At 51.7% G+C, this 20,953-nt stretch overlaps 1 protein-coding gene across 1 annotated transcript in view; it reads right to left on the bottom strand.

The window, feature by feature from the left end:
- The window catches only part of ADAMTS17 (ADAM metallopeptidase with thrombospondin type 1 motif 17), a 392,337-nt gene that overhangs the window by 3,352 nt on the left and 368,032 nt on the right, over nucleotides 1-20,953 (bottom strand). Inside the window, exons 20-21 of the mRNA XM_061159720.1 lie at nucleotides 16,679-16,883; nucleotides 12,905-13,057 (exon numbers count right to left, since the gene is read on the bottom strand). Of these exons, the coding sequence (XP_061015703.1) occupies nucleotides 12,905-13,057; nucleotides 16,679-16,883 (358 nt within the window). The remainder of the gene's footprint in view (nucleotides 1-12,904; nucleotides 13,058-16,678; nucleotides 16,884-20,953) is intronic.

Genomic DNA, 20,953 nt, shown 5'->3' with positions numbered 1-20,953 from the left:
CCAGAGAGCCTGGCCCACACACACACTCTCTTCATCTGGGGTCCACTAACGTGCACACAATCTAAGGTTTACAGGGTTCTGAGAGCACTCTGGAAAACTTGAATAAAGCAAAGACCACAGGTGCAGCAGCCTAGCCGGGGTGGACACGGGCACCTAGGGGTGAGAGAGGAGAGCAAGGCCTCTCTGAATGCCATGCATAGTGAGGATGCCAGGCGCTATCTGCATCATCTGTCTCCCCATTTCTCCCCTCGGTCCCACCCTGGACTGTGCTGGAGGAAGGGCTTTCTCCAGGGCCTGGGAGGAGCCCTCCTGCACAGGCTTGATGCGGAGCCCTTCCTCTGTGAGAAGCGGCCATCGTCTGTGCTCCCAAAAGGAGCTTTTGCACCCCAGGTGAATTCCTCTGCTTTCTAGTCTAACAAGCAAGATCACAATTTTTTTTTTTTTTCACTTTAGAAGGATGAAAGGCTCAGAGGGCACAGTGCTCTGACAGGGCACAGCCTTTTCAAACCATAAACGAGGTAGGAAAACCACAAGTGCCCCCTTCCCCCACCTCCTCTGCCGAGGGTCCTGGCATGTTCAAACCAGAATAGACTCTCCCTGAGAAGCAAGGCTATGCGCCTTGCTTCATGTCCATCTTCTTGGTAAGTCCATCAGGGGATGCTCGCATCTTGGAGAATCCCTCGTGCATGATAAACGCACATTCCTGGGTTCCGCCCCAGAGCTCAGGAGTTGGTACAGGAGCACAGGGAAGTTTGAGGGGTGCTGTGTGGAGGGAGGAGGTCACGTGAGGACGTTCCCACAGACTGGATACCCAGAACAGGTGCCACAGCCATGTGACTTCTGCCTGGAGGGCATCTCCGAGGGAGAGGTTGCAGGCTGGGATCTGCTGCGTGGGGTCACCTGGAGAGCTTGGAAAGATCTCGATGCCTCAGACCCATCAGTATCCCTGGAGGAGGCACCAGGATCAGTGTTTCTCAAAGCTCTCCAGGTGACTCCAACAAGCAGCCAGAGCTGAGAACCTCTGACTCATCTGAATTTCTTCCCTGGGTCCTGGGTAGTCTGCAGAGCTCCATTTTCTTGCAACGAAGTAGTCAAGTATTTGTATACAAATATGTGTAATTAAGCTACCTAGGTGGCACTAGTGGTAAAGAACCTCCCTGCCAATGCAGCTGGCTACAGTCTGTGGGGTTGCAAAGAGTCAGATATAACTGAAGTGACTTAGCGCAGATGTGTAATTAAGCAAGAACAGACATCCACCTGCAGTCCCAAATATTAAGTTTATATAGAGATGATGTGTTGCGTGCTAAGTCACCTCAGTTGTATCCAGCTCTTTGGGACCCTATGGACTGTAGCCCGCCAGGCTCCTCTGTCCATGGGATTCTCCAGGCAAGAATACTGGAGTGGGTTGCCATGCCCTCCTCCAGGGGATCTTCCCAACCCAGGGGTCAAACCCTTGTCTCTTATGTCTCCTGCACTGGCAGGCAGGTTCTTTATCACCAGTGCTATCTGGGAAACCCAGAGAGGTGATAGGTGTGCGCAAATACTAGAAGTGAAGCCTTTCATTCAAAATTATTCTTGGAAAAGAATAAATTGCCTAAGTAACAACAAAACCTCTCACAGTTCAGGACAGGGGTAAGGGGTGCCCTCAATTATTTGTAGCAAGATCAGCTGGGGGTTAAAAGAAAAAGAGAGGCAAAGAAATTTAGCTTTCTTTTCCTGGAAGTAGGACATCATAGTCCATTAAATTATGAGGGAGGGTGGTGTAAAAATGTTTAAAAATCACTTGAAAAGTAATCTGGGAAGTGGCTATCCGCAGAGACTGGAAGTCCACACCAACAGGGTAAGTGAAGGAAATGGCCCAGGGTCCTGAGCGCTTAGTTGCTCAGTCCTGTCTGATTCTTTGAGACACCATGGACTGTATGTAGACCATCAGGCTCCTCTGTGCATGGGATTCTCCAGGCACGAATCCTGGAGTGGGCTGCCATTTCCTACTCCAAGGGATCTTCCCGACCCAGGGATTGAACCTACGTCTCCTGCATTGCAGGCAGATTCTGAGCCACCAGGGAAGATTATCTGAGCCACCAGGGAAGCCTGGTTCTGGGTCCCGGCACAGTGCAAAGTGCTATGAATGAGAGCAAAGCCTTGCCTGCTCTAAGCCATGCCAACACAGAGCAAGGGTACCCAGTGCAGAGCAAGGCCATGCCAACCTTGTGAGGGAACATCCAATGAAAAGAGTACATCCAAAAAAGGTGGCATCTCAGTGGATGGGGATGGCAGTGCCCTGCACACTGGCAGACTGAACAAGGGATCAGAGGGTAGAGTGAGTGATAAAGAAGACAGATGCTGCAAATACTAGGATGCACTTTACAAAAGCTTATATTCACCTGTTTTCAAACCTGCAGGAAATAGCAATTTTATCAGGTTCAACTTTATCATACGATAAAGACAGAAAATAGCAGTATTTCTAAATTGAAACATAACATATAAACTTTAAATGTGAACATATAATTACATGACTAAGTTATATATTTTAAGTAAGCATTTGAGTTCACCTACACCAGTAAAGACTTTGACATTTAAATTGCTCATAAGTTTTTTTAAAGCCCTGCTCCCTGGGCTTTAAAGTGTGTGTGGAGCCTCATTTCTGTGACTACTGGGTACTTGGGGAAGATGGAGCCATGTGTGCTACTGGACGGACTTCTGGGCCTCGTGGCGTCTTGACTTGGCTCACTGGTGCCACCTGCCATGGGAGACTCAGCAGGAGGAAGAGCGGGGAGCCTAGTGGCCCTGGAGAAAGAGGTGGGCAGGCCGTGGTGGGGTTTCTGGGTCCCCAGGAAACTCTACACAGGCTAAAAGAGAAGGACCTGGGACTCTGGTCTTACTTCCATGGCCTTCTGACTGCGAGGTATGCAGACCCTGCCAGCCAGGCACTTCCTGCCCAATGTCTCTTGCAGGTATCATTATTATTTATGTGCAATCAGGGCAAGGGCTCAATCCTATGGACCTACTAAAATCACACCAGAACTCACAAGGCCTCTAGTGTGAAAGGACCAATGACTGGTGTAAAATTCAAGGGCCTGGGGTGACCTGGAAGACTGATCTCCCCTCTGAGAGTTCTCAGTCTTGTTTATTAACATGCTCTGGGGCTGGGCTAGGGCAAAGCACTCAGGACGCCCCCAGCCTGTGTGTGCAGCTTGTTCTGTCTGTGGGCTCACCTGCAGGATTCCACAACAATGTGGAACATTTTACAACCATCCGCTGAGCTAGACAGCTGTCAGAGTCTTGCCCAAGGTTACAGGTAGTGAGTGGGAAAGGAGAGACAGGACCCCAGCTGCCCCAACCCATGGACTGAATTTCATCTTCCTGTATGCATTAGAGGTTGTACTGGATGGAGCTTCTATGTGGGGCCAGGAAGCAGAAAAACAGGTCATTGCCCAGACCCACCATTTCTTCATTATTTTTCCTAGCTCAGTCACCGATTTTTTTCCCAATCTGTAAAAAGAACTGTCCTACGAGATCACAGAGGGTGTCTCCAAAGTTCTGCAGAGACTCAAGCATCTGTCCTCATGGCTTCCCAGCACATCCAAGAGGCAGGGCCGGGCCAGGTGAGAGGCTGGGGCTGATGCTCAGCTGCTGTGGGGGTCTGCTGAGACCCTGCAGACACTGCCCCTCATAGGGATTTGACTGTAGGATTTGGGCTTCCCTGATAGCTCAGTTGGTAAAGAATCTGCCTGTGATGCAGGAGACCCCAGTTCAATTCCTGGGTCAGAAAGATCCATTGGAGAAGGGATAGCCTACCCACTTCAGTATTCTTGGGCTTCCCTTGTGGCTCAGCTGGTAAAGTATCCGCCTGCATTGCAGGAGACCTGGGTTCGATCCCTGGGTTGGGAAGATCCCCTGCAGAAGGGAAAGGCCACCAACTCCAGTATTCTGTCCTGGAGAATTCCATGGACTGTATAGTCCATGGGGTAGCAAAGAATCGGACACAACTGAGTGACTTTCACCTTGGGTTATGCAAGATTTTAGCTGCAGTCCTGAGGGCTGCTGTTCACACAGCTCTGGGCTGTGAACGGCATGTGCTCACTCGGAAGAACCTTTGAGAACATCGGGTGTTCGCGTGGCCTCCTGGGAACGGGGGCTGAGCCAGGCCCGCAGAGGCTGCTTCAAGTGTCATGTGAGGGGACAAACAGGCTACAGAGTAGCCTGTACACAAACCACCCAATTTTTGTTCAGTTCCTATGGGGGTGTATGTACCTATATCAAAGTTTGGAAGACAAACCACTGCAAAAGTTTACCATGCCATCACTTGATTTGTGGGGCTGGTTTTTTTTTTCTGTCTTTCCAAGCAAGATGGAATCACCTACGTAATTAAACACAAAAGTGGAGAATTCCACCAAGGACCCTTTGGTGCAGCTGCCACCTTCCAGGCCTGCTGCATTTTCATTTGGGCCAAGGGAGTGCCTCAAATGCCCCTGGCCTAAAATCCACGCAGACCTACCCACTCCTTTGCCGGCGTTTCGGCAGGGATGGTCAGTGCGGGCAGGACAGGCCTTTCAGCATGCTGCCTCCCCCCTTACTAGCGGTGTGACCTCAGGCAACTTACTTCACCTATATGAGCCCTGGCTTCCTTATTTGTAGCTTGAGGATAATAAAACCTTCCTTATAGGATGATTTCCAGGGTTAAAGACAGCTTAGAACAGGTGCCTGGCAGGGAGTTTGGGATGGACAAGTGCTGCTACTATTGTTAAGAATAGCAAGCACAGGGCCAAGAGCAGAGAGAGCTGGCCAGGGGTCCCTGGAGCCCAGGAAAGTGCCCTGAGTCACTGGTCCGCTTAGCAGGTGCAGACATCCACCTTTGCCTGGCTCTCGGCAATGATCAGGCAGCGCGGCCACACGGCTTGCAGGAGCACAGTTAGAGGGTGACTTGGCCCCGAAGACACATGTGATTCCAGAGAGGCTGCAGGGCTGCAGCCCCCTGTAACCTAAGCTCGTGGCATTAAGGGTAACAGGCACAGACGATGACTCTCACCTCTGTCCGCCTCTGCTCAGCCCCTGTTTTAAGTAAACAGCAAGGAGACGGCAGTGTCTCCTGATAGCATTGAATTAGCCCCAAGCATCACTGTGAAGCCATTATTTAGGCTTTTAAAAACTAGGCAAACAGGTCTATAAAAAACCAGATCTGGTTTTGTGTGAAGCACTGTCACTGTTGGGTAGTTTTTTCAAGCCACTCTTGACATTAACATTTAATGTGGCTCCCCAAGCCTCAGGAAACCAAGACAGAAGAGGCGCAGTAATAAACCACAGGGAAAGCTCCTTCCAGATGCCCTGAGGGAGTGCAGACCCCCAGGCCCCTGCAGTGCCTGCAGCGGTCCACCACGCACAAGGCCTGGGGACCTGCCACCCATCCTGTGGGTGGTGATGACAACGATGCTGGTGGGGTTGGCAATAGAAGAGTGGCAGGGCCCACTCTGCCCGCCCGCCTGCTGGTGGCGGGTGTGAGGCTCATACCCGTTCTCATGACTCCTCCTTAATCGTCATGCTAATGGCCACTAGGGACGGGGAGGCGCTCAGAACACAGCAGGTGTAGAATCAGCGTGTCCCGACTGCAGGAATGGGGTCTGCAGGCCACAGCACTGCCTGCAGGGAGGCGGAGTGCGAGATGCAGAGACCCACATCCTCCTGTGATGCAGCCCCAGGCTGCCACCCAGCTGCTGCCGGAGGCCTGCACGCCTCCCGGAACCTCCTCCCCACAGGGCGGGACCAGGCCTCTCACCACCAGGGGTCCGGCTCCACGACACTTCCACCAGGGTGAGCTCCTCTCCACTCCTCCCAGTTGTGAAATCAAGACCATACATGACACCAGATCCCAAAGCGATGTTGTGAGAATCAGCTAAAGGAAGTTTTAAGAATCCAGGGAAGAGGAAACTGCGACGCGCATGTTTATTACACACACAAGCTCTGGCTCCTACAGAGTGGGGGATGGGCAGGGGCGCCTGACACAGGCTCTGGGGTGAGCAGGAGATGGGGTGAGTGTGCAATAGTGCAAGGATGAACCCCCACATCACGGTATGCCCATACCATGCTCTTACCGAGCCATCATCTGAGGGGCAGGACAGTGAGGGGGCCGGGGAAGGAATCCCCTTACAGGAACTCCATTTTCTGCTTGTGTCTAAAAGGCCCTGGGATGGTAAAATGTCAAAAGATTTGACAGATTTCCCCTCAGCCTTGGCATGAACAATAAAAACCTCAGAAGCTGTTGAAACCTGAAACAGCACGTTTAAACAATGATGAAAATCCCCATCATCTTTGCTCCTGCCTTGAAACTAGAAATGCTTACACACACACACACACACACACACCAGTTCCTCTTTCAACTCATACTTTCTTTCAAACTGTTTTTGAAATCCTCAAATCCTTGAAACCTAACCTCAGCCCTAGTTTTGGGTTCCCCCTGCCTCTCTGCATTTGCATCCTGCTGACCTACAGGTTCTGTTTGGGATGCTATGGGATCCAGAAGGCCGAGGTGACCCCCATGACTTGCAAGGATGGGTTGTCGCAAGAGCTCTTGCTTCTTGCTCCAGACGGGCACCGTGAGCACAGTAAGCCAGGGCCGCAGGGGCTGGCTCACTGTCTCCCCCTGCGCAGGAGCTGCCCCCAGTGTGGTGACAGAGCTCTCCCAGCTCCTCAGAAAGGCCGTCCACCCCTCCTACAGAGGGTGGCCCAGGTGGCCAGCGAATGCTGCACAACTGTCTCCTGCCCCAAGCCACGCTGTCATCACACAGAGCCCTAGGTCAGAGCACACACTGTTTCATGGGGTTCAAACCACATTCAAAGAGCTCATCTCCTAAGACATAAATAGTTTACAGCCCTGTACAAGAAACATGATTCGGACCAGAGATGAGAGACGTGGGTGTCCTGGATAATGATGGTGAAGATGATGATGACAAAAATGCCGAAGCCAGGCAGTGTCCTAGGTGCCTTATGTGAATGCCCTAGGAGGTGGGTACCCCCAACGCCATCTGACAAAGGATGATGCTGGTTCAAGGTTATGACATCAGGAGGGCAGGGATGTGCCCCTGTGTTGTCCTGAAGAGGTGCCCTGCTCTGAGGTCGCTGACAGCGTGTGTTAAAACTGAAGTGTTCTTTAGAGATGGCAGCTTCTCTGATTCAGTGGCCAGGTCTATGGTTAAAACCTAGGCTGGCATGTGAGGCAGGCACCCCCACTCTCTGACCTCTGATTCCACACAAAGGAGGCTGAGCTGAGGAAGCACAAAGGTGAACGAAGGACAGCAGGGGGACAGAGGGGGCAAAGGCACAGGCCTTCAGACTATAGCTGACCCTTGAACAACTGGGTGTTATTCCAAGCATGATGTGCAGTTAGTCCTCCAAGTCCTCAGTTCCTCTGCATCCAAGGATGCCACCTGGAGCACGGACACTGAAATATTTACTACTGGAAAATATCTGGGCGTAAGTGGCCCCTGCAGTTCAAACCAGCATTGTACAAGGGTCAACTGCATTCAGTTCACTCCCATGCAGGCACCTCACCTGGCAATTTCCAGGGACCCTGCTGCCCTACAACAAGTTCTTCTCTCTCATCTGAGCAGGTGTGGGCCCTGGACTTTTCTTTTAACTTCATGACCCAGTGGCCAGCTCTGCTCCCCCTGAAAAAATGCTCCAGACCAAAGGGATATCTACCCCACTCCCTCCTGCCCTACTCAGAAAAGCACTGAAATCTGGTGACTCTCCTTTCACTGCTGCCTACACTCCCGAGAGCAATATGAGATAGAGGATCTCCTGATCCCTATCTGTGGGGCTTCCCTGGTGGCTCAGATGGTAAAGAATCCGCCTACAATGCAGGCAACCTGGGTTCGATCCCTGGGTCAGGAAGGAAGATCCCTTGGAGAAGGGAATGGCTAACCCCTCCAGTATTCTTGCTTGGAGAATTCCATGGACAGAGGAGCCTTATGGGCTACAGTCCTGGGGTTGCCAAAAGTCTGACTTGACTGAGCAACTACCTTTTGTGGGCTTCCCAGATGGTGCTACTGGTAAAGAACCCACCTGCCAATGCAGGAAATGTTAAGGGACTCGAGTTCGATCCCTGGGTTGAGAAGAGCCCCTGGAGGAGGACATGGCAACCCGCTCCAGTATTCCTGCCTGGACAAGCCCGTGGACAGAGGAGCCTGGTGAGCTATAGTCCATGGGGTCGCAAAGAGTCACACACGACTGAGCAACTAGCTCTTTCACTTTCACCTGCTTGCAGAGTGCTGGCTGTCTGTGTTATACTGTTTCACACATCCCAGAAAAGGGCCCTGGTGTCTCCAATGCCTCTCATGCCCGGTCTTGTATGTTCAAGTTTCTTTTAGTTAGGACTCAACTGTTTATTTTACAAATAAGGGGAGACAACATGCATGATCTCCTATAGAGACAACAGATTTATACTACAGTGTAAATGACTAATACAAAACCCTGGTGAGAGCAGGTTTTGATTGGTGAGTTGGAGAGAGAGTGGATAAATACTTGACTTTACAACAAGCTTATGATTATGCTGCTTAGACCTGAGGCATGTAATAGTTCATCTCCTTCCCATTTCAAAATAAAACCCAAGCCTCTAATATTATTATGCATTTAAAGGAAAGGCGGACTAAGAGCCAGAAGGCAAGGACCGGATTCTTAGCCCTGCCATTTTCTAGTTATGTGACCTCACGAAAAAAATCTCACATCACCACTCTGAGCCTCAGTTTCTTCACCTGTCAAATGAGGATACGGTCAAATGAGAGAATGTGAGTGCAAACAGTTTGTAAATTCTAGAGACCTGGTGAGTGTCAGGACAATGGTCAGTGATCCCAGCAGAAGTAGCACCACTCTCCACCAGCACTCCACTCAGGGCTGCTCCCCGGCAGGGGCTGTGTTCATACCTGCCAGGGGACTCGGTGTGGCCTAGCATCTGTAGCTGGCTCTCTGTCTCCTGTATCTCCTGGGCACTGTCCATCTTGTCCCCTCGGTGCCCAGCACAGCAGGGGCTCAGGAAATGCTGGCTGAATCACAGTGAACTTGGCTGCAGGCCTCCAGCAAGTGGGTGCCCCACTGGCCCCGCAGGCCAGGCTTGCAGGGTTGGGGGAGCCGTCAGCCCCAGCACAGGAAGTGCAGGCTTCAGAAGTGGTGAGAAGCTTTCTGGAACAAGCCCCCTCATGACACAAGGTCTGTCTGTTCCTAAGGCCATGGAACTCGAGCTCCCATCCCTCTGCCCACAACCGCAGGAGGTTATCTTACTGCTGTTCTGGGAAGGCACCGACACGGCCCAGTTTGAATGAGAGGCTTTCCCTGACTTCTTCCCGGGGCTCTGCGGCTGCAGGCACGTGCGTTTTTACGGCTTCATTTGGTCTCCTACGGCCGCTGGGACGTGCTGGGGCTCAGGCGGGAGCGGCACACCTGGGGCTACCCCAAGGCCTCAAGTCAGGCCAGCCCCCTTCCAGGACACCTCCGCCAGCACCAAGAAGTCAATGGCCACTTTGACCTTTTCGGTAAAAGGGAACATACTCTTAAAAGAGTCAGTGCTCTTCATTAAAACACCATCTATTATAATCCCTCCAGAATAATTTGTTTCTAATTCTTTCAGTGGTGATTAATCCCATCATTTCGGTGGTGATTAATGCCTCTGGTTTGAAACTGTAACATCTCAACTTTTGATCAAAAGTCATGCTGCTCTAGAAAGAAATGTGATTTCCTCCTCTTCCAGTTTCAGTGGCACTCTCTTCCGTAGCCCCCACCCCTCCCTCATTCTACCACCAGGCTGAATACGTAGGCCTAGCATTTAGTGGGAGAAAACAATGATTCCCACAGATATGGAAACAGCTTGTATCCCAGGAGGGCAGGCAAACAGAGCACAGCGGTAGCCATGCCCTCGGCAGGGCTGGGAAAGTGAAGCAGGTTTCTGGATAGGTCTCCAGTTAGGGTTCAGCCGTTTGCTGAAGATGGGGGAGGGGAAGGGGCCCCGAATGCCCTCCAGGCCTGCCTTGCCTCAGCCAGGCTCTGGGTGCGGATCTCAGGCCCACTCTATCAGCTGGAGGAAGGGAAGCTTGGTCCCGCTCAATTCAGGAAGTGCAGGACGGCACCTGCAGCTTGTCCTTGGGCTGGCCTGTCCATCACCTCCCTGGAGACAGGCTCATCTTTCTCAGCAGCACCTCTGGGTCAAGTGATGTGAGGCGCTTGGACGGAAGATGTCAGAGCATCCAGATACACTGCACCGGGGTCTAACAACGCTTGGACTTCTTTTTACTTTCCTGCTGGGCAACTTGCTTGCTGCCTTCAAAGTCTGGCATGTGGGAGGTCTGGACGCCAGCTAGAGGAGGGTCACCCGCAATGACTGGATTGAAAGTGCATCAGATTCCAGTTGTGTGACGGCTCAGATGGTAAAGCATCTGCGTGCAATGCAGGAGACCTGGGTTCAATCCCTGGGTTGGGACGATCCCCTGGACAAGGAAATGGCAACCCACTCCAGTACTCTTGCCTGGAAATATCCCATGGGTTGAGGAACCTGGTAGACTATAGTCCATGGGGTTGCAGAGTCGGACATGTCTGAGCAACTTTACTTCAAAAATAACGTATCATGTGAAGTAATTAGCCTCCAACTAATAAAAAAAAAAAAATAACGTATCAATCAGAAAGCAAATCCAGGCTGAACAAGTGACAATGTTAGGGGGCCATCATCCCCTGGAATCTGCTTCCATCAGTGTGGTCACCTGGTGAGTGAGAATGAGGACCCCATGGGACTCGTATCCTTCCCGCGTCTCCAGAGCAGACACAGGGAAGCAATAGGCGGATCTCTTCTCCTGTGCAGGGATGGGGTGGGGGGCGTGTGCCGGCACACTCGTGGTGGCAGCTGCAGAAGGGGGCAGGGGTGAGTAGACAGTCGGGGTGGGGGTCTCCTGGTTCAGTTCTATGCAGTCGCCATCCCCACCAACCCTTGTTTCCAGTGTGTGCACACACGTGCACACACATACACACACACGCTACCTTCCAACTCGGCGTCCCTATAGTTCTCAGCTGGGAAGAACGAGGCTGCCCTGGGCCCTGGCTCTGGCCAGGCCTGTGGGGAGGGAGCGGTTGGCACCAGTCCAGGGCTTGCCCCAGAGGCTGGATGCATACCAATCAGAAGCCACTGGATGCCAGCCCTGGACAGAGGCCCTGCACATCCTCTTGGTCTCTCTTGTTCTCACCGCCGGAGACAGCTGATCGAGCTGGCTGTGGCAGAAAGTAGGCACTGCAGCCCTCTAATACCTTAGTGTCCAGAAGGCCAGGAGGTGTTATGCTTCACGGCCTGGCTAGGGAGGTGAAGGCCAGCTGAAGACTCTACTTCCCTGGAAGCCATGCGCAGTGGGCTCTGTGGGGGAGCAGTTTGCCAGAATGTGTGCCCATGTCCTTGGCCAAGGAGGGGCCAAGTGTTGCACTGAGCTCCTCGGCATTCTTTACATCCATCCTTGGACATTCTGCTGCTCCCAGGACCAGGGAGCTTATGGTGCTCAGGAAAACAAAATGTCCACCTGGTCCTCAAATCCAGAGCGATCAGAAGCTCTGGCAAGGCCCATCCACAGAGCACCTACCACAGAGACTCGGGACCCCACCGTGCGTCCACCCGGTGGATGGAGCTCTGAACTGGGGCTCAGGAGCCTGGACTCCGTCAGAGAGCTGGGGCCAAGTTGCTTAACCTCTCTGCACCTCTGCCCCTTCTTCTGTTATGCAGGGATCAGCATGGGAGAGGGCTGCTGGCAGACGGGTCACTGTACAGAGGAACCAAGGCTGGGGCCCCAGACCCCCAAGGCCCAGCTGATCCCTCCTCACCTCTCCTCCTGCCCGGGGACACCCGTGACCACAGGAGTCGCCCTTTAGCGATACAGCCTGCATTCAGGATGTGACCACAAGGACCCTTCAAATAACAGCAGCTTTATTCTAATTCATACCTGGACATATGGAGTCCAGACAACGCTATTCTGCCTGGCCAGACAGGTAAATTAAAGCCCAAAGTGGCTGGAGGAGCCTAGGGAGACACAACAGCCCCTGCTGGGCACCAGGTCATGAAGGCCATGGGCAGATGGAGGCCAGGCTGCCAGGTTTTCGTAGAAAGGCCCAAACCCAGATTTCCAGGTGAAATTTCCCATTTTTTTAACTGTTAGCAATCAACTCTAAACTGTTCCCACCAGCGTATGGCCTTTGAGCATAGATATCAATGGAAGCAAATGGAGAGCTTCCAGTTACTGAGACCAAAAGGGAACAAACACGCTCCAGGTTCTCACTGTAAACTTTCATCAGAAAATCAGACAGAAGAAATATTACAGCATTTGGAAGAAGACTCTAGAACACTCATGGATGGTTCTTGGGGTGACAATGGTATCCACCTTGGGTATGGGGCAAGGATATCAGATGAATGAATACAGGAATAACTAGCAGGGAACTTTCATTCACTTGAACACTGTTGAACTCCCCTAACTGAGGCCCTGGGAGATGGCCTCCTTTCCTCACCCCAGGGCCCTGTACTTTCCCCTCAAGCATCATCTGGCCCTCACCCAAGGACCCTGGGGACAATGGTGCTCTGTCTGCCCATAGGGCCTCTGTGTCTGCCTGGGGACAGACTCTCAACCATTGAGGAGGCTCTCTCAATGGCTGGTGACCAAGCCCACTGCAGGATGCATGGGTCCCCTTGGCACTCTTTCCTGCTTTGGGGGTTCTTGGGGCCCTTCTGAATGGACACCGTATGGAGTCACCAGCAGGTGCGGAGTTGGGAGAGAAAGTGAATTCACCTGGTGAGACTGGGACCATCTGGTTGAACTGGGGCCCATGGTGAGAGGACTGAGCCCCTTGAGTCACCTCTGCTTCCTGGGTGGGATGAAAGTGCAGGCACCGTACTCACCTTGGACCAGCTCCCAGTTTTCCACTCGTAGCAGCCAGAGTAGTCCTCACAGGGCTCCTCGGCTCTCGGCCTGGTGGACGCATCGCATTTCCCTTGGGAGTTGGTGCACGTCACCGTCCGTTTCTGGGTCCCTTTACCACAAGTGGCAGAACACTGCAAGACACCACTCGGAGACTGAATCCAGTCAGGTCCATCCACACCTGTTAAGTGCCCACCAGGTACCAGCCCCCGCACTGAGGATGCAAGGATGTGGACGCTGTTTTCTGTCCTCGAAAAGCTCCTGGTCTTTCTGAGTCTTATGCACATGGTCCCACCCGGCTCCTCCCAGCTGGCCTGCAGGTCCTGTGATTGGCCTGAGCCATTCTGGAGTAAAGGCACCAGTTCAGCGGGGTTGGAGGGTTGGTGGTAGAGGAGATGGACAGCAAAGCCCCCGGTGACTCTCAGAGAAGGTGCCTGGCAAGCCCCTGGGTTTCATGTGAACGCCAAGAATGGTAACAGGGTAATGTTCCCTCTGCTATTTTACTTCCTGGGAAACACAGGAAGAGATGGTGTGGGCAGGGCACCCAAACAGAGGAGTAATGTGTGAATCCTCAGAGTTTCCCACACCCCTAGGTAGCAAGATCCATGGAAATGGAGACAGAGCTGGAGAGGTGACAAGGCGCAGATGAGGCAGACCTTGGGGGGTGGGGGTGTCTGGAGCCCGCTGGGGAGGTTCCCAGCCCTACCCTCTGGGCTGGAGATCGGCTGGTGCCTGGCTGACAAGTGAGTGAGTTCTTACTCGTCTCAAAACAAAGCATGAGGAACTTAAACTCTGGCTCCGTAACTACCTGGAGGGGTGAGAAAGGGTGTGAGGTGGTGGGGGGTAGATTAAAGAGGGAGGGACATATGTATACCTGTGGCCGACTCATGTGGACAGACCCCAGAGGCCAACGAAATATTGTGAAGCATTTTTCCTTCAATTAAAAATAAACGAGTTTGGGGAAAAAAAAATCACAAAGCACAAGGAAGAGAGGACCCTTGACCCTGGGAGACATAACTGACTTGATCAGTAAGCAGAGGTGACCTGGCCGGGGAACCTGGGGAGCCCGCCCTCTGGCTTGTCGTGTGGGGAAGCCCAGTCCCCACCATGGAGACAAAAATGCAGCCGGCAGAAATGGTGGGCTGAAGGCCGGGTTCCGTCCAATGCACAGACACGAAGAGACCCGGGACATCCTGAGGGGGACTCCCTCCCAACAGCTGGGTGGGGCTACCCAGCAGCCGCAGAAGCAGGAGTGGGCCCCAGCAACTCTAACTTTGGTTCTCCAAAAATATGGGAGGCTACATCGCGATTTTTTTTGAGCTACAACAAACTTGACTTTTCACAAGTTCCACCATGTCCACTGGAAAAACGCACATAAAGGACAAATGTTCTTTATATTTGTTATTAACATTTATCTCAAAATGTTATCTAGTTTTTCCTATGAATTCAATCTAGCTCTCCATCTGAAGGTCCTTTTCTTGTTTTATTCATTTACTTTTTTGAGACAAATTTAAACTGGTTTGTTTGAGAAGAAATACACGTTTCACAGGTCACTATGGTATCATTGGAGGGTGGGGGTTGGAAGAGCACCTGCATTTGCTCTTGCGTGTGGGTTTTAAAGGGACTTCGGATGCAAGGGGCCAGTCCCTGGTGGGCTTTGCGCACAGGCCTCCTGGGGCAGGAGACATGGGGCTGGGGACCCTGGGTTATCGTGTTAAAGGGCTCGCCTTCTGCTTCTGTTTGGCAGTGCTTTCTGACCATTTCAGCAACTCCACGCTCACCATCCGCCTCACGGGCTCCTCCCTGGTACCAGCACCCACACCACCAGCTCCTTCTGCACCCCTACTCACCACTTCTGCCTGAGTTCCTGCTTTTTCTCTCTCTACTCTGCGTTCCTTGCCTCATCCCTTGAATTTCAAACACTCAATACCCAGCCCACTTCTTGACCAAATCCTGGCCTGGCCCCCTTTGACCAGCAGCCTGTTGGTGGGAAAGCCTTTAGGTGCTGTAGGCTGGGGTCACCTTGCAAGGGACCTGGGAGGGTGATGTTCAGTTTCTCTCTTGGTTTCTGATCCAGGGGTGTGAACCAGAAGTCAAGGACAGGAGATAGTTGTTACGTTTTTCTTCCTTTTATTATTTGTTCCTTATTCTGAAGAAGCGGGGAAGAAGCTGGGGACTCCTGGTGCCAGTGGTCAACACTGCCGGCTGAATACAAGCAAGCCCAGCAATAAAAACTCACCCACTAGAAATTTAAACCCACTTGTTTCTGGAAGAAGTGTTAGAGGGACTTCCGGATGTGGTAAAGTGGTAGGGATACCAATTTTGTGAGCATCTCAGGAAGGAAAGATTTGATTCTGCATTAAATGTTTAGAAAGAAGCATTTTGAGCCTTGGCTGAGGCAGAATTAGACTGATTGGTGTGGATACTATTTCAGGATTAGCGTCAGGCAACGCACAGATACAGAAACAGAGATGGAGACATTTTTAAAATCTTGCTCCAGCCGTCTCACACTTTCCAAAGCAGTGCTCTTCAATACTATAATGACACTTGGTTATGTCAGGCTTGTTTATTTTGGTAAAAGGCATTTTTTCTTTTCCCCGTAAGAGTCCTATAGGTGGAAAATTTATGGTTTTGGTCTGATTGAAACATAAATCTTATTTGGATCAAGAACCAGGTGATCAAGGCCCTAAGGCTCATGGCAAGGGAGAGAGACTATACACCTGCCCCTAGCTTTCCAACTACCCTCCCTAAAAGGGCACTGAATGTTAAACTTCTCAACCTAGGTACATGTAAAGAGAAAAAAGTTAAAAAAGTTAAACTTCCCTTTCCCTAAAATATCTTAAAGGGTAGGCAAAAACCTCTCCTCTTTAAACAGGTACGTGTCATGATCTGCCTAAAAAGTAAACTCAGTCACCCAAGGGCAGACTTTTCCTTCATTAAAAATGGGCTGAATACTTTCTTATTCAAAATAATTCCAACTGTCTGGCAATAGAAAGGAACTTTAAAAATACTTTCCACACTGAAGAGTGTCTTGGATTTAGCCTTTCTGACTTTCCTAGAACACGTCTGATGGAAGACCTCAGGGAAGCCTGCCCTTTATTCAGCTATTTTTTTGTTTGTTTGTTTTATAGCCAAACAATCAAAATCATTAATGCAAGTTTACTGCAAAGCCTTGAAGGATTATATTACCAAAGATAAAATATTTCCAGGATCAGTCTTCAAAGTTAAAACTTAAGGTTAATTGACCTCTTTCCAAAATGTGACATGGCATGAGATTTGTGACTCCTACTCACACACTAAAAGCTGTCTCTCCCAGCATCCGCCTGCCTCTTGCAAAGGTAGCTCCACCAAGACTGCCGTGGAGCTGAAGGGGAGCCTCTGAAACCACTTTCCCAGCCTGACTACCCTACAGTTCCAGAGTGCGCAAAAGAGCTGAAAATGTATATATTTGTCTAACCACCTACCCATCTCCTATCCATCCAACTATCCATCCCTCCATCTATATTTACAAGAGAATTCTCACAGCAAACAAACCAAACAGTACTGTGATGTATATCAACAAAAATACACTATCCATGGTTTTTTGGCCATGTTGAAACATCAGATGGAATTTGAGAGTATGTGACCCAGAACAGGGCTTTGAGCTGGCAGGGTCTGGTGAGGATATTTCTGGGGATGTGTCACAAACAGCACGGAGGGAAAGGGGCCATTTGGGGTCCCTGCAGACAAGGCCCCAGGGCAGCCCAGGCACCCACCTGTGACCACTCCGACGCCTCCCAGATGGACAGGCAGTCCTGGCCCTCGCAGCTCTGCACGGGCGACGGCCGGGGCACCGGGCAGTAGAGGGGCCGGGTGGCAACGTGTGTGCCATTCTGCAGCTGGTACACACAGGTCACTTCCCGGTGCTGGATGCCCTTCTCGCAGGTTGCCGAGCAGGGGCTCCACGGGCCTGCCACCCACCTGCCCAGAGAAAGACAAGACAGTGAGCGGACAAAGGGCCTTCCAGACGATCGTGGGCCTGCTGTGGGAGGGAAGGAGGCAGACGCAGCTTTGCAGTCGGGTTTGGAGACAATTCCAGACTATCAGAGCTGTCTGAGTAGAGTGGTTCAGTGGTCTTCTCAGCACAGAAACCTTTCTGCACCCCACTCCCCATGTCAGACTGTTATTGAACCTACGTCTCCATCCTGCTGTCTTGGGCCATCTTTGTTCAGGTATGAATGGACACGAAGTGGGCCACATTCCAGCAGAAGCTTTGGGTGACTCTATGGCTTGTCTCTCGCTCTTCCTGCTCTCTGCGTGAGAATGGCAGGTCCAATACAGGGACGGCCCCACTGCTGGGCTCCGTCATAGCACGATGCTGTTGTATGCCACTGAGATTCTGGGGTTGTTCGTCACTGCAGCAAAAGGTGACCGGCACAGCCCTCAACGGAGGACGCCCTAGCCCTGGCCCAAACACACCAGGCCTCCCTGCTTTTCAAAGGGTGGCGGGCCCTCCTGAGTGGGGACTGTCCCTCTTGAGGAGGCAACTTGGGATGGACAAAGTCTCTCGAGAGTGACTAAGCTGCTGAGGCCACCAGCTGAAAGTGCTCAACTATGACTCTACCTGCGTAATGTTTCAATGATCCCAATTCTGTCAGGTCTCTGCTGGCCTTATGGTGCTGGAAAGGAGCGAGGCAGTATAGGAACCATGATTTCTCAGGACACAAACAGGGCTTTGAATGTCCTTCCAGAGACTCTCTGTGCTGTGGTCCCTGGCATGCGTGTGCACTGAATCGCTTCCGTCACGTCCGACTCTTTGTGACCCTGTGGACTGTAGTCTGCGGGGCTCCTCTGTCCATGGGATTCTCCAGGCAAGAATACTGGAGTGGGTTGCCATGCCCTCTTCCAGGGGATCTTTGCTACCCAGGGACCGAACCCCCCATCTCCTCCACTGCAGGCGGGTTCTTCACCACTAGTGCCACTCTTGCGAGCCCCAATAGTGGCAATTCCAGGAGCTCGCTACTTGACACAACAGCGCTGTCTGGATGGTGAGTGCTGAAAACCACTCAGATCGCACAACAGTCAGACCCAGATCCCACCTGATGAGGCCATCCCCCTTGGAGACACTTAGGTGCTGGTGATGAGGCAGAGGACAAAACAAAGCCTGCCTCTGAATCTTGGGGACAGACGGTAAACTGATGAGCAATTTACAACAGAATACAACATAATGTAACAGAGCGTATGAAAACTGACTGAAGGTGAAAGTGTTAGCTGCTCAGTCATGTCGGACTCTTTGCGACCCCATGGACTGTAGCCCACCATATAACATGTTCTATATTACAGACAGACAGAATATGCCACGCTGTAATAAGTGCTTCAGAGGAAAGCAAAGCAGCACGGGGAGGACGGGGCGAGGCGAGCATTAGCACTGTTTTGTCCAGGGTGGGGGATGGCCTGCCATGGGCAGTGCCCGGGAGGAAGTGAGGCAGGAGCCCTGTGCTTTCTGGGAGAAGATGTAGGCAGAGCGCACAGCATGTGCAAAGGCCCTGGAGGCATCATGTGCTCGCCTCCAGCACACAAGGGCCGAGGGCAGCCGGGAGCAACTGTGGCCGGGGAGGGGGTGAGCAGGAGAGGGCGGGACCTGAGAGGCCACACGGGGAGGTCACGCAGGGCCTGGCGGGCTGCTGCCTCCTGCTTGAATAAGATGCAGTCTGGGGGGGAGTTTAGAGAGAGGAGGGCACGCCTCTCCAAGGCCACCCTGGCTCCGTGTGGCAGTGAGCCAACAGTGGGTGGAGGCTGCAGGGAGGGCAGGGAGGAGGCCACTGCAATGGTCTAGGTGGGAAACAAGGGTGGCCTGGACCAGCTGGGGCACTGGAGGGTGTTGGACTAAATTTTGAGAAGACAGGGCTACCCAGTTCCATCCCGACATGGTTCCTCCTCATCCCTTAGGGCAAGCTCAGGCCACCTCATCTAGAGCTCATTCCAGACCCCTTGGCAGAGCTCATCACTTGGTCCTTCGCAGCCCAGGGACTAACTGCTGTGACGCTCCTCTCATCAGACCCCTCGCTCATGCTATGAAGATGGAAACGCAGTGCCAATCTTGGGGGTGAGGACAAGCAGCATACCGCCTGCAAACTACTTATGGCAGTGCCTGGCACACTGCCTTATAACGTAACCAGTATTGTCATTATTCTGTGTCTCCTTGGTGGGAAATGAAGAATTCACAGATGGCATGCAGCCTTGCTCCCATTTCAGTGCCTGACAACTGCTTGAATACTTCTGAAAGATGCGAACCAACTTCTACCCATTTCTCCTAGTCCTGGTCTTTAGAGTACAAGAATTCCCTCTCAAATATATGAAGATAGGTCTTTGGTTCCCCTTTTAAGTTTTCTCTTCTCTTGATCAAAATAATGTACAGATTCTCAATCCGTTGTAAGTCTCAAGTCAGTCACTGCTGTTTTTAAGATGGATTGATATGTCACAGATAGAACGGTCCTGATGTGACTTGATGTGGCAAGAGAATGTGCTGGTCTTCTCCTTAAATGGGGACTTGTTTTCAAGAACGCTCCCCAACTCTGCACCATTTCCTTTCTTTCTTAAAGCAACCACACTGACCTCTGCTAGCACCTACTAGGTTTTTCTCTCAAGAACTGACTCTCAGCCAAATCTCCTTTGTCCTGACCTTTTGCAAATATAAACTTTGCAAATATAAATGTTAGGTTTCAGGTTGAGGTCAGGGTGTTGTGCTGACCTGTGAAATGGCTTAGAATCCTGCTCCTGCCTTTTGTATTTGCTGTGGCCCAGGGAAGCACAACACATCCACACTGTGGGGTACTCATGGGGTATGCAAACACTGCTGTCCTACTCACGGGGCTATTGAATATGCCGAGTATATACTCACTCGGCATGCATGCCACTGCCATAGGGTGCCAGCTTCTCCACTTCTGGGCACGCAGAGCATGTGCTCTAGGGAATGTGGGTACCAACTCTGTTCACACAAAGGTCACATCTGGGACACCTGGGGAGACAGGGAACTGCTGGCAGGGCTCAGCAGTCCTGCCCTGGGGGCTCCTCCTGGCCCACCACTGGCTAGAAAGTTAGGTCTGTGGGGATCGGATTCCCGCAGAGCTGGGAGGGACTGCCAGCCTCCCAGGTGCTTCTCTCCTTTACCTCCGGTATCTGTTGTGTGCTGTGCTTAGTCGCTCAGTCGTGTCCGACTCTTTGAGATCCCACGGACTCCCGCCAGGCTCCTCTGTCCATGGGGATTCTCCAGGCAAGAATACTGGAGTGGGTTGCCATGCCCTCCTCCAGGGGATCTTCCTAACCCAGGGATGGAACCCAGGTCAGTGTTTGATCAGATTCTTTACCATCTGAGCCACCAGAAGCTGGTACTTTTCAAAAGGATGACAGGATGGAAAAGAGCTCACATACCCCTTGTCCTCTTTCCAGAAGAATCCTCAGATCCATCCCTGCCTGAAACACATGTCTAGCCACGGACCGGAGGGCTCTGTGTCATGGGCACACCTGCTATAGGTTACTGGAACTATTTTTCAGCTGGACCTTCTTGCTCTTGAACTTAACAAACACCTCAGTGAGGAATGGGGATGAAAAGTGGTCTTCCTAAGACTTTGCTTTTGGTGACAGAAAGAAACCACTTCCGTTGAAGGGCCTCGGCCGCATGAGGCCCATGTGGGACACTGGACGACATCACACACTGGACATCAGAGTCAAGCCCCATCGATCCCAAGGCTGTTAGCTTGAGAAGGGCTGACAGTTCCACACAACAATGAGCGCTACAATTACAATGCAAACCTGAGCTTTTTCACTCACATCCTCCAAAAATCTTAACAGCGACATTCGTTAGCCGAGTTTGAGTTAGTAGTTCTTCTTAAAGGCAATAAAACTGTAATTCTTGATGAAGCCACCATTACTACTTCCATAAGTCAGTCCCCTGCCCCATTCCCACAGGGTCAGGTCAGCCTCTCCTATCCAACCAACACAGATGCATCTCCTTTGTACATGTGCCAAAGTTCAATCATTCTAATCAGGCA

Source organism: Dama dama, chromosome 13 (genome assembly GCF_033118175.1).
Source record: "Dama dama isolate Ldn47 chromosome 13, ASM3311817v1, whole genome shotgun sequence".
Classification (NCBI taxonomy): domain Eukaryota; kingdom Metazoa; phylum Chordata; class Mammalia; order Artiodactyla; family Cervidae; genus Dama; species Dama dama.
This window is presented reverse-complemented; position numbering and strand designations above follow the sequence as displayed.